The following is a 14,669-nucleotide window of genomic DNA, read 5'->3' on the forward strand; positions in this document are numbered from 1 at the left end:
AAAACCATATATACCTTGCTACACACTCCCAATTACTGCCCCCCCCAATGAGATAGCCTGCTCTCTCCCTCCACTCTCTCTTTTTGTGTCCATTTCGCCAGCTTCTAACTCTCTTCACCGTCTCATCTCCCCTCCAGGCAGCAGATGCCAACATAGTCTCAAGTGTCCACATGATCCAAGAAGCTCACTCCTCACCAGCATCCCTCTCCAACCCATTGTCCAGTCCAATCCATGTCTGAAGAATTGACTTCTGGGATGGTTCTTGTCCTAGGCCAACAGAAGGTCTGGGGGCCATGACCACTGGGGTCCTTCTAGTCTCAGTCAGACCATTAAGTCTGGTCTTATGAGAATTTGGGGTCTGCATCCCACTGCTCTCCTGCTCCCTCAGGGGTTCTCTGTTGTGTTCCCTGTCAGGGCAGTCGTCAGCTGTAGCTGGGCACCATCTAGTTCTTCTGGTCTCAGGATGATGTAGTCTCTGGTTCATGTGGCCCCTTCCGTCTCTTGGGCTTGTAATCACCTTGTGTCCTTGGTGTTCTTCATTCTCCTTTGATCCAGGTGGGTTGAGACCAACTGATGCATGTTAGATGGCCGCCTGCCAGCATTTAAGACCCCAGATGCCACTCTTCAAAGTGGGATGCAGAATGTTTCTTAATAGATTTTATTATGCCAATTGACTTAGATGTCCCCTGAAACCATGGTCCCCAGACCCCTGCCCCTGATACACTGGCCTTCGAAGCATTCAGTTTATTCAGGAAACATCTTTGTTTTTGGTTTAGTCCAATTGTGCTGACCTCCCCTGTATTGCGTGCTGTCTTTCCCTTCACCTAAAGTAGTTCTTATCTACTGTCTAATTAGCGAATGCCCCTCTCCCACTCTCCCTCCCTTCCCCCTCTTGTAACCACAAAAGAATGTTTTCTTCTCAGTTTAAACTATTTCTCAAGTTCTTATAATAGTGGTCTTATACAATATTTGTCCTTTTGCAACTGACTAATTTCACTCAGCATAATGCCTTCCAGGTTCCTCCATGTTATGAAATGTTTCACAGATTCATCACTGTTCTTATCGATGTGTAGTATTCCATTGCGTGAATATACCATAATTTATTTATCCATTCATCCGTTGATGGGCACCTTGGTTGCTTCCAGCTTTTTGCTATTGTAAACAGTGCTGCAATAAACATGGGTGTGCATATATCTGTTTGGGTAAAGGCTCTTATTTCTTTAGGATATATTCCAAGGAGTGGGATTGCTGGATCGTATGGTAGTTATATTTTTAGTTTTTAAGGAAGCGCCAAATCGATTTCCAAAGTGGTTGTGCCATTTTACATTCCCACCAGCAGTGTATAAGTGTTCCAATCTCTCCACAGCCTCTCCAACATTTATTCTTTTGTGTTTTTTGGATTAATGCCAGCCTTGTTGGAGTGAGATGAAATCTCATTGTAGTTTTGATTTGCATTTCTCTAATGGCTTTTTTTTTTTTTTTTAATGGCTAATGATCGTGAACATTTCCTCATATATCTGTTAGCTACCTGAATGTCTTCTTTAGTGAAGTGTCTATTCATATCTTTTGCCCATTTTTTAATTGGGTTGTCTTTTTGTAGTTGAGTTTTTGCACTATCATGTAGATTTTAGAGATCAGGTGCTGATCAGAAATGTCAGAGCTAAAAACTTTTTCCCAGTCTGTAGGTAGTCTTTTTACTCTTTTGGTGAAGTCTTTGGATGTGCATAGGTGTCTGATTTTTAGGAGCTCCCAGTTATCTAGTTTTTCTTCTACATTCTTTATGTTTTGTATACTGTTTATGCCATGTATTAGGGCTCCTAACATTGTCCCTATTTTTTCTTCCATGATTTTTATCATTTTAGATTTTATATTTAGGTCTTTGATCCATTTTGAGTTAGTTTTTGTGCATGGAGTGAGGTATGGGTCTTGTTTCATTTTTTAACAGATGGATATCCAGTTATGCCAGCACCATTTGTTAAAAAGACTAAAGCTTAGTTGTTTTGTTGTTTTGTGTGTTTTTTTTTTTTACACATGTTGAATCTGGAGAATAAAACAAACAAGCAAATAAAGCAGGACACTGGGAATCCTGTGCCCAGGCAGGAGAAAAAGCAACCCCAGAAACTATTTGTGACTCAGATAACGCATAAATTGTAAGGCTGCTTTGCTGGTTTTAGATGTATAAAAACAAACATACCAAAGTGAGAGACTTCTGGGGAGTTGAGCTTATCCAATATTATCTTTATGACAAGTTCATCTGGAACACTTTGACCTCTGACCAGCAACGCTTGCAACTAAGAACAAGCATAGATATTGTATGTTAGTGATCGATACGGAGCTACTTTATCACAATAACTTTGAAACTTAGATTTGCTTACCATAACTCCTGTTTGGGTTTCAGCAGCAATCTGCTCTTCCAAAATTGGTAAAGCTAAAACATGAATTAAAAATATTAGCACAAACTGGCATGAGCATTGCCAAATGAACAAATATATTTGAGTGTTTTGTACTTGGTAATAAAGACATTTATACATCACTTTAGAGTTTACAAAGCACATTCATAAACACTTTGCCATTGAAGTGTAATCATAGTATGAGGCAGCAGAATGTATTCCACAATGAACTTGCCTCTGCCATGTGCTGGCTAAAGAATCTTGGGAAAGGTAACCTAAACACCTCTGCACCCTGGATGCATGTTCCTTGTCTAGCACACAAGAGAATGTGAGGGTGAAATGAAGTGGCGTGTATGATAATGCTTTGTAAATTGTAAAGTATTGCACAAAAGTATACATTCATATTATTAGTCTACTACTTTTATTAAACAAAAAAATTTTTTTTTTTTTTTTTTTTTTACTTTTATAATCATGCAGTTGTAACCAGAACACTTCGCTTTTGCATGCTGGTTATATAAGAAAAAAGTATGCATCAAAAAATATTAAAATGGGTAAGTACTAATTAGAAAGAAGGGTCCTGAGGCTGCAATTCCAATGACTTGTTTCCCTTTTAAGAGGAATATTTTATCCCTTAATGGAAGATATCCTGGAACATATAGGGGCATGATATAGGGGAGGACCCAGGAGCCGAATTATGTTACTAGCTGCTAATAATCTATGAAATATTTGTTTTGTTTTAAGATTTCCTAGAAGTGGAATTTTTGGATCAAAGAAAGAGGGAAATTTTAAAGATTGCATGTGCGTGTATGTGTTACCAAATTGCTCTCCAAAAAAATGGTACCAGATTGCAATCTCACTGATAGAATACAGAATACCCATTTCGTAACATCGTTGTAAACAATGACTGTTAGGAATTTTTTAATTCATTGCCAATTTGTTAGGTAAAAATGGATTGGTGTTATTTTAATCAAAATTTCTTTGAATAACAGTGAGGTTAAACTCTTTTTTTCTTAAATTTGTCTATTTTTTATTTTATATTTATGAATTCCCTATTAATTCTTTCATTAATTTTTCTATTATGGCATAAAGAGTTTTTTTTTTAATTAAAAGCATATTTATTTATACAAATATCAACCCATTGTACTATATATTGGAGAGAATGCAAAGCAATTTATAAATAAGAAAAAAAAATTTATCTTCAAAGACAATTAAGTTCTGGAAAAGCTCTTAAGAAGAGTTGCGGGAGCTCTTTCCCTTCTCGGCTTTCAAAAGAAGACAGCTAAAGCACACATATCCATTCCTGTATCAGCTATCTAAGTTACAGAAGTAGAGAATTAGAGGTAGTAGACTAGGGCCATGGCCATTTCATAAGCCCTCCTAAATTCTATGATTAAAACTAGGACTAACAGAGAGGCAAAACACGATTGATGCTATTATAAAGAAAATATTTGATGCGTTGCTAGGGGATAGATTTGTGATAATGCAACTACAGCAATATGTGAATCAGACAACTTCAATGGTGGGTATATGGCTGCTCACTGTACAATTCTTTCAATTTTTCTGTATACTCTGAAGCATTTATTATAAGAAGTTGGGGGGAGGAAATAATATTTACCTTCGACACGAATACACTTCCATGCCTGTGCTATCTGACGGGCTAATGTTGTCTTCCCAACCCCCTTAAAAAGAGAAATGTTATTTAAAACCCGATAGAACAGTCATTTATCATATGCCAAGGAAACAGATATCCCAGTGTTTAAAGGTTCTATGGTGGTTACTATTACGTCAATCTTAAATCAAGTAAATGTTTTCTCTGCATAATAAATGAAGAGTATATCCTAGAGATAGAAACCCTGGTGGTGTAGTGGTTAAGAGCTACAGCTGCTAACCAAAAGGTTTGCAGTTTGAATCCACTAGTTGCTCCTTGGAAACTCCATGGGGCAGTTCTACACTGTCCTATAGGATTGCTATGAGTCGGAATTGACTCGACGGCAATGGCTTTGGTTTGGTTTATATCCTAGACATTTAGAGTTTTGTTTTCTCTACTAATTGTTGCATTTGCCACATCTCATGAAGTGATTTGAATAAACTTTTTAATTTTTTTTAGAAGATAGCCTCAAAATCAGGAAACTATACCATAATGGTATTTGTACTTTTTGTCAAAGGTTTGCTCTAAAATTTTTTGTAACTCATTTAAAAATATTACCTACATCATTTGTGATTATTTTGAGATTCATCATTTTATTCTCTTCATAAAGTTTATAATCATGAATTTTTTAATATACTCCCATTTAGTAATTTTGAAGAGCAAAAATCTCCTTCCTATGTCTTTGAAAAGTATCATCTTTTAAATATAAAAGATAACTTTCATAAAGTAACATTTATATTTGGTTGTTTCTACTGTTGACTTTTAAAACTCAGTTATGTTTGTGGAAACGATGGAAGTTACTGGAACCATTTCCTGGTACTAACTCAGGGTCCATGTAAAACTAAGTCAAGGGATCCAGCCCTTAGTCTCTGCTGTTCTAGAAAGTCCCTTTAAGAACAAGTTCAGGCCTTCTAATGGTAACTGCTACCTAGTTCAGTGCCTGAAAATAGCTCTTACCCAGAAGTCCTTACTATAATTGCCTAGAAAGGCACGCTATCTTACAACAACCATTTTTTGTTTCTTCTATGTTGTGGAAAGACAGCGTATATGTCCACTAACACACTGTGGATAAAGGGTGGGAGTGTATTGCCTCTTGGTATCTTCAGGCATTAATAAGAGAACCTCCCCGCTCATCTCTGCTGTCCTACCTTAAGATATCCAGACAGCCTAGCGACAAAATTTCAGAAAGGTTTTATATGTAAATCAAGTCTGAAATAACCTTGGATCACACACTACTAATAATTATCATGGTGCAATGTTTAGATAAGTTAATTTCTTCATAATATAAATCAGCTCAATACATTCTAGTTTCCTTTTCAATTATAAAAATCGAATAAGTACTCCAAAATTGTGAATTTACCACCAATATTATATCAGCTTTTAATTAAAAAAATGAAAATCTAATAAGTACTCCAAAATAACCCCCAAAACTAGCACACATGTGGTTTTCATTCTTATACGATAACTTCTAAGAACATGACTTTCAAATGAACAATTTATACTAAATAATAAGTCAGAAGAGATAACTTACTGGTTTTCCAAATATAATAAAGCAAACAGGTTTGGACAACAAAAAGTTTTTTTCAGCTTCATCTTCATTAAATATATCTGCAAAAGGATACTCTTCAGTCTTCTCTTGGGAAATCATACTTTAAAACACTACAATAAGAAAGAGTAAGATTGTTAGAGTATCTAATTTGGTTAGAGCAGACAGGCAGGCTAGGAAGAGTTGTAATAACCTGCGAATTTACTTAGCCCAGAAGCCATTCCACATCACTGAACACCTAGTTTTTGTCAGTAATTGTAAATAAGATAAACATATCAGTGAAAACAATAATAGGCTCTTAGTTTGAGACAAAAAACAAAATCCAACAATATGCTGTGTAAAAGACACAGCTAAAGCAAAGTGTTTCTGAAAGATTAAGCTAAAGAAAAAGTATATATGTACATTTATGTATACATGCACATACATACACATACCAAACCCATTGTCAAGTCAATTCCAACCTCACAGTGACCCTGTAGAATAGAACTGCCCTATAGGGTTTCCAAGCAGCAGCTAGCTACTGACATTTTGGTTAGCAGCCAAACTCTTAACCACTGAGCCACCAGGGCTCTCTTTCTCTATATATATACATACACACACACATGTTATTATATGTGTTATATTAAAGATCAAGTTAAAGTAAAATGTATATGCATACACACATCTATGTGTATGTACATGGGTGTATATATGTGTGTATTATTAATCTATGGTGTATCCTGGATACATAATCTTCTACCAATTTCCTTTTTTCCATATAATCAGTCATTGAGTACCATTTATCATTGTTTCTCCAATGATCTCTACCGCCAATTTTCTATTTAGGCAAGGGTCTGTTTCAGAATTCTCTTCTGATTCATCAGTCAATATTTCGGTCCTTGAATTGGCATCACACTGACTGGATGATAAGAAGTCACAATACCTAGAAGGGCAAGTCACTCACCTAATTATTCTTTAACATAGTCTTGATTAATTCTTGGCCCTGTGTTCTTGAATACATATTTTAGAATAAGCTTCTCAAGTCCCAGAAAAAAAACCCTGCTGGGAATCTGATTGGGATGTAATCACATATATAAATCAACTTTAGGAGAATTAAATATAAAAACTGAAACAAAACCCACTGCCGTTGCGTCAATTCCAATTCACAGTGATCCTACAGGACAGAGTAGAACTACCCCATAAGGTTTTCAAGGCTGTAAATCTTTATAGAAGCGGACTACCACATATTTCTCCCTCAGAGCGGCTGGTGAGCTTGAACTGCTGACCTTTTGGTTAGCAGCAGAACACTTTAACAACTGTCCCACCATGGCTTCAAATTAAATATAGGAGGATACAGAAGTTATAGAAGAACTCCCATAAGAGCAGGGCATCTGGACTTTAAAATGACCAGGATGGCATGTCCTCCCTGTTATTTGTCCAACTAAGTTAGCCTTTGTAACCAGAGAAATGGATCTGGTCCTCAGCTTTAAAGATTTCCTGGGAAAGTGTGTCAAAAGAGATAAGGTATACTCAAAACCCAAACCAAACCCATGTCATTGAGCCAATTCCAACTCACAGCAACCCTACAGGTCAGAGTAGAACTGCCCCATAGAGTTTCCAAGGAGCATCTGGTGGATTTGAACAGCCAGCCTTTTGGTTAGCAGCCATAGCACTTAACCACTATGCCACAAGGGTTCCATAGGGTATACAGAGGCTAGCAAATGGTGGCGTACTGGTCAAATACAGCCCATTGAGGTGTTTGGCCTGCATAGTGTTAACAACATTTTAAAATAAATCTATTCAGTTTACCATTCTAAAATAAAGAGATTGTATAAAATTATTTGTATTTCTGGCACCCTGTGAAAAAGTAGAAGTCCTGGCAACATGTGACCCAGATTCCTACATATTTTAAAACAGGTTAAAACTGAATAGTCATTGCTCCATTTAGACAGGTGCATGTCCCTCACAGTTCACCACAGTCCCTACCACTCTCTTTTGATATTCCCAATCTGAGGTGAATAGTAGCAGCTATTTCACACTGTTTTTATTATTATTACAAAGAGAAAAGTTTCTTGTATTCATTTTTTCATCAAGAATGGAAAAGGGGAGGTGGAGCCAAGATGGCGGAATAGACAGCCACTTCCAGCGAGCCCTCTTTACAAAAAGGCCCAAAAAAACAACTGAAACGAGTATATTTGTGACAAGCTGGGAGCCCCGAGCATCAAAGGCAAGCTTAGACAATAAACTGAGGAACAGGAGGAGGAAGAGACCATTCAGAAGTGGAGAGGAGTTACTGGACCTGAATCACAGGGAGCCCTTAGGCACCATTCCCGGAGCAGCGGCAGTGGCGGGCTGGTACTAGCATTGGGCCGCAGTTTCCTCAGGGAGAAGCAGCCAGCCACACAGCCCACTCACACCTCCGGACCCTGAGAATAATGCTGCTCTCCGCAAAAGCTAAGTACTTGCGTATATTTTACCGCGCCCCACCACCCCCAAGCCAGCTTCAGTGGCTCAATCCCTGGGGCTAAGATAGGCCCTGTTGAGCACCTAGAGCCATCCTCCCTGCCTTAGGGAAGGAAAAAAATTTTCAATCGGGGGGAGAGGATAATTTGCTAGCTCCATTAATCGGGGGAGCTCAGAACAGAAGCAGCTCCTGTCCAGGCATAAACCGTCCGCGGACCTTGAGTACCTTTCCCTTCTGCATGGACCTGTGTGGGCCTATCTGGGAGAATAGGCCCTTGTTGGCAAACTCCAACCATTTCAGCTGTGCGGTGGAGAGGTGGATGTTTGACATTTGACATTGCTTTGCCTATTAAACAAGGTCCTCACCTACCCACACCAGGGACCTAAGGACTGGTAGCTCCACTCAGGTCACCCAGCTACCCACGACAGGGGTCCAAAGATAACTGGTACCTCTCAGTCCTTACAACCAAAAACACTGGGTGCCCATGGTCCCTCTGCAGAATCCATCCACCAGCACGCTCCAGGCAATAAGGACACATTTTCCTCAGAGACACTCAGGGGTTGGTTCTCAGTCCCCTGCCTTGTTCAGAGCATGACCCCCTGCTGCAATCAGATACCGGTATATACGCCAATCACCCCTGCCCCTCTAAGACTGGGGGACAAAGCCTGTACCACACACTTGATAATCAGCTACCTGGAAACCTGAGCTGAATTCATACAAGAAAACTAAGTGGACTCCTAGACTGATATATCTGATAACAGCTCTAGCCAGCTGGGGGCAGGACACTAGAGCTCCAAAGGTGAAAATAATCAACCTAGCTCACTCAAGCAGCCCACAGGGGTATACCAAAACAAAACAAAGCAAGCAGCTACGACACAGTAAGCAAGCATAAACTAATACAATAACTTAGAGATGGCTCGGAGGCAACAGTGACTATCAAGTCACATAAAGAAACAGACCATGATCACCTCAACAGGCTCTCAAAACAAAGAATACAGGGATCTTCTAGATGAAAGTGCATTCCTGGAATTACCAGAGCCAGAATACAAAGGTTTAATATACAGAACCCTTCAAGACATCAGGAAGGAAATTAGCAAAATGCAGAACAAGCCAAGGAACACACAGATAAAGTAACTGAAGAAATTAGAAAGATGATTCAGGAACATAATGAAAAGTTTAATAAGCTGGAAAAATCCATAGACAGACAGCAATCAGAAATTCAAAAGATTAACAATAAAATTTCAGAAGTAGACAACTCAATAGAAAGTCAGAGGAGCAGAATTGAGCAAGTAGAAGCTAGAATTTCTGAACTCGAAGATAAATTACTTGGCACTACTATATGTGAAAAAAATCAAATAAAAAAAATTAAAAAAAAAAATGAAGAAACCTTAAGAATCATGCGGGACTCTATCAAGAGAAATAACCTACGAGTAATTGGAGTACCAGAACAGGGAGAGACAAGAGAAAATTGTTGAAGATTTGTTGGCAGAAAACTTCCCTGATATTGTGAAAGATGAGAAGATATCTATCCAAGATGCTCATCAAACTCAACATAAGGGAGATCTGAAAAGAAAGTCACCAAGACATACTATAATCACACTTGCCAAAACCAAAGATAAAGAGAGAATTATAAGAGCAGCGAGGGATAAATGAAAAGTCACCTACAAAGGTGAGCCAATAAGAATAAGCTCGGACTACTCGGCAGAAACCATGTAGGCAAGAAGGCAACGGGAGGACATATTTAAAAAATTGAAGGAAAGAAATTGCCTGCCAAGAATCATATATCCATCAAAACTGTCTCTTAAATATGAAGGTGAAATTAAGACACTTCCAGATAAACACAAGTTTAGGGAATTCATAAAAACCAAAACAAAACTACAAGAAATACTAAAGGGAGTCCTTTGCTTAAAAGATCAATAATATCAGGTATCATCCCAAGACTAGAACACTGGGCAGAGCAACAAGAAGTCAACGCAAACAGGGAAATCCAAAAAAAACAAAGCAAGATTATGGGAAAAAAAAAAAAAAGCCCAAAACAGGGTAACAGCAATGATATTATATAAAAGAAGACAACATTAAAATAATAAAGAGGAACTAAGAAATGCAATCATACACCTTCCATATGGAGAGGAAGACACGGTGATACAAAGAAATAAAAGTTAGTTTTAAATTTAGAAAAATAGGGGTGAATAATAAGGTAACCACAATGGAGACAAGCTATCCTACTCATCAAAATAAAATACAAGAGAAAAATAGAGACTCAGCAGAAACAAAATCAACAACAACAAACATGAGGAAAAGACAACATATAAAGAAAATCTACTCAGCACATAAAATTAAGTGGGAAAAAGAAAATATCACCAACACACACAAAAAAAGATATCAAAATGATAGCACTAAATGCATACCTATCCATAATTACCCTGAATGTAAATGGACTAAATGCACCAATAAAGAGACAGAAAGTGGCAGAATGGATTAAAAAACAAGATCAGTCTATATGCTGCCTCTAAGAGATACATCTTAGACTTAGAGACACAAACAGACTCAAAGTCAAAGGATGGAAAAAAATATATCAAGCAAACAACAATCAAAAAAGAGCAGGAGTGGCAATATTAATTTCTGACAAATTAGACTTTAAAGTTAAATCCATCAGAAAGGATAAGGAAGGACACTATATAACGATTAAAGGGACAATACACCAAGAAGATATAACCATATTAAATATTTATGCACCCAATGACAGGGTTGCAAGATACATAAAACAAACTCTATCAGCATTGAAAACTGAGATAGACAGCTCCACAATAATAGTAGGAGACTTCAACACACCACTTTCAGTGAAGGACAGGACATCCAGAAAGAAGCTCAATAAAGACACAGAAGATCTAAATGCCACAATCAACCAACTTAACCTCATAGACATATACAGAACACTCCACCCAACAGCAACCAAGTATACTTTTTTTTCTAGTGCACATGGAACACTCTCTAGAATAGACCACATATTAGGTCATAAAGCAAGCCTTAGCAGAATCCAAAACACTGAAATATTACAAAGCATTGTCTCTGACCATAAGGCCATAAAAGTGGAAATCAGTAACAGGAAAAGCGGGAAAAGAAATCAAACACTTGGAAATTGAACAATACCTGCTCAAAAAAGACTGGATTATAGAAGACATTAAGGATGGAATAAAGAAATTCAGAGAATCCAATAAGAATGAAAACACTTCCTATCAGAACCTTTGGGACACAGCAAAAGCAGTGCTCAAAGGCCAATTTATAACAATAAATGCAGACATCCAAAAAGAAGAAAGGGCCAAAATCAAAGAATTATCCCTACAACTTGAACAAATAGAAAGAGAGCAACAAAGAAAACCCACAGGCACCAGAAGAAAGCAGATAATAAAAATTAGAGCTGAACTAAATGAAGTAGAAAACAGAAAAACAACTGAAAGAATTAACAAGACCAAAAGCCGGTTTTTTGAAAAAGTCAACAAAATTGATAAACCACTGGTCAAACTGACAAAAGAAAAACAGGAGAGGAAGCAAATAACCCAAAAAAGAAATGAGATGGGCAATATTACAACAGACCCAACTGAAATTAAAAGAATCATATTAGATTACTATGAAAAACTGTACTCTAACAAATTTGAAAACCTAGAAGAAATGGATGAATTCCTAGAAACACACTACCTACCTAAACTAACACAAACAGAGGTAGAACAACCAAATAGACCCATAAGAAGAGATTGAAAAGGTAATCGAAAAACTTCCAGAAAAAAAAAGCCTTGGTCAGGATGGCTTCACTGCATAGTTCTACCAAACTTTCAAAGAAGAGTTAACACCACTACTACTAAAGGTATTTCAGAGCATAGAAAACGAAAGAATACTCCCAAACTCATTCTATGAAGCCAGCATATCCCTGATACCAAAACCAGGTAAAGACTCCACAAAAAAGAAAATTACTGAACTATATCCCTCATGAACTTGGATGCAAAAATCCTCAACAAAATTCTAGCCAATAGAATTCAACAACATAACAACAACAAAAAAATTCACCATGACCAAGTGTGATTCATATCAGGTACGCAGGGATGGTTCAACATTAGAAAAACAATTAATGTAATCCACCACAGAAATAAAACAAAAGACAAGAATCACATGATTTTATCAATTGATACAGAAAAGGCATTTGACAAAGTTCAACACCCATTCATGATAAAAACTCTCAGCAAAATAGGAATAAAAGGAAAATTCCTCAGCATAATAAAGGGCATTTATTTATACAAAGCCAACAGCCAACATCACCCTAAATGGAGAGAGCCTGAAAGCATTCCCATTGAAATCGGGAACCAAACAAGGATGCCCTTTATCACTGCTCTTATTCAACATTGTGTTGGAGGTCCTAGCCAGAGCAATTACGCTAGATAAAGAAATAAAGGGCATCCAGACTGGCAAGGAAGAAGTAAAAGTATCTCTATTTGCAGATGACATGATCTTATACACAGAAAACTCTAAGGAATCCTCCAGAAAACTACTGAAACTAATAGAAGAGTTCAGCAGAGTATCAGGATACAAGATAAACACACAAAAATCAGTTGGATTCCTCTACACCAACAAAAAGAACATCGAAGAGGAAACCACCAAATCAATGCCATTTACAGTAGCCCCCAAGAAGATCAAATACTTAGGAATAAATCTTACCAGAGATGTAAAAGACTTATACGAAGAAAACTACAGTACACTTCTGCAAGAAACCAAAAGAGACTTACATAAGTGGAAAAACATACCTTGTTCATGGACAGGCAGACTTAACATAGTAAAAATGCCTATTCTACCAAAAGTGATCTATACATTTAATGCAATTCAGATCCAAATCCCAACGACATTCTTTAATGAGATGGAGAAACAAATCACCAACTTCATATGGAAGGGAAAGAGGCCCTGGATAATTAAGGCATTACTGAAAAAGAAGAACAAAGTGGGAGGCCTTACTTTACCTGATTTTAGAACCTATTATACTGCCACAGTAGTCAAAACAGCCTGGTACTGGTACAACAACAGATACATGGACCAGTGGAACAGAATTGAGAATCCAGACATAAATCCATCCACATATGAGCAGTTGATATTTGACAAAGGCCCCAAAGGAGTTAAATGGGGAAAAGACAGTCTTTTTAACAAATGGTGCTGGCATAACTGGATATCCATCTGTTAAAAAATGAAACAAGACCCATACCTCACTCCATGCACAAAAACTAACTCAAAATGGATCAAAGACCTAAATATAAAATCTAAAATGATAAAGATCATGGAAGAAAAAATAGGGACAATGTTAGGAGCCCTAATACATGGCATAAACAGTATACAAAACATAAAGAATGTAGAAGAAAAACTAGATAACTGGGAGCTCCTAAAAGTCAGACACCTATGCACATCCAAAGACTTCACCAAAAGAGTAAAAAGACTACCTACAGACTGGGAAAAAGTTTTTAGCTCTGACATTTCTGATCAGCACCTGATCTCTAAAATTTACATGATACTGCAAAAACTCAACTACAAAAAGACGAATAACCCAATTAAAAAATGGGCAAAAGATATGAATAGACACTTCACTAAAGAAGACATTCAGGTAGCTAACAGATATATGAGGAAATGTTCACGATCATTAGCCAATAGAGAACTGCAGATCAAAACTACAATGAGATTTCATCTCACTCCAACAAGGCTGGCATTAATCCAAAAAACACAAAAGAATAAATGTTGGAGAGGCTGTGGAGAAACTGGAACACTTATACACTGCTGGTGGGACTGTAAAATGGTACAGCCACTTTGGCAATCGATTTGGCGCTTCCTTAAAAAGCTAGAAATAGAACTACCATACGGTCCAGCAATCCCACTCCTTGGAATATATCCTAGAGAAATAAGAGCCTTTACCCAGATATATGCACACCCATGTTTACTGCAGCACTGTTTACCACAGCAAAAAGCTGGAAGCAACCAAGGTGCCCATCAATGGATGAATGGATAAATAATTTATGGTATATTCACACAATGGAATACTACACATCAATAAAGAACAGTGATGAATCTGTGAAATATTTCATAACATGGAGGAGCCTGGAAGGCATTATGCTGAGTGAAATTAGTCAGTTGCAAATATTGTATAAGACCGCTATTATAAGAACTTGAGAAATAGTTTAAACTGAGAAGAAAACATTCTTTTGTGGTTACGAGAGGGGGGAGGGAGGGAGGGTGGGAGAGGGGCATTCACTAATTAGATAGTAGATAAGAACTACTTTAGGTGAAGGGAAAGACAGCACACAATACAGGGGAGGTCAGCACAACTGGACTAAACCAAATGCAAAGATGTTTCCTGAATAAACTGAATGCTTTGAAGGCCAGCGTAGCGGGGGCAGGGCTCTGGGAACCATGGTTTCAGGGGACATCTAAGTCAACTGGCATAGTAAAATCTATTAAGAAAACATTCTGCCTTCCACTTTGAAGAGTGGTGTCTGGGGTCTTAAACACTAGCAAGCAGCCATCTGAGATGCATCAATTGGTCTCAAACCCACCTGGATCAAAGGAGAATGAAGAACACCAAGGACTCAAGGCAATTACAAGCCCAAGAGACAGAAA

General features: G+C 37.6%; 1 protein-coding gene across 16 annotated transcripts in view; it reads right to left on the reverse strand.

Moving 5' to 3' along the window:
- AK9 (adenylate kinase 9) overlaps nt 1-14,669 on the reverse strand; it is a 170,532-nt gene that overhangs the window by 149,380 nt on the left and 6,483 nt on the right. For all 16 annotated transcript variants that reach the window (XR_007518982.1, XR_007519005.1, XM_049898567.1 and 13 more), the window contains exons 2-5: nt 5,570-5,697; nt 4,006-4,069; nt 2,376-2,428; nt 2,195-2,291 (exon numbers count right to left, since the gene is read on the reverse strand). Coding sequence is in view for 14 of the 16 variants with exons in the window: in XM_049898567.1 (XP_049754524.1) it covers nt 2,195-2,291; nt 2,376-2,428; nt 4,006-4,069; nt 5,570-5,686 (331 nt within the window). In the remaining 2 variants the exon portion in view is untranslated. The remainder of the gene's footprint in view (nt 1-2,194; nt 2,292-2,375; nt 2,429-4,005; nt 4,070-5,569; nt 5,698-14,669) is intronic.

The sequence above is a fragment of the Elephas maximus genome, chromosome 1 (assembly GCF_024166365.1).
Source record: "Elephas maximus indicus isolate mEleMax1 chromosome 1, mEleMax1 primary haplotype, whole genome shotgun sequence".
NCBI classification, from domain to species: Eukaryota; Metazoa; Chordata; class Mammalia; order Proboscidea; family Elephantidae; genus Elephas; species Elephas maximus.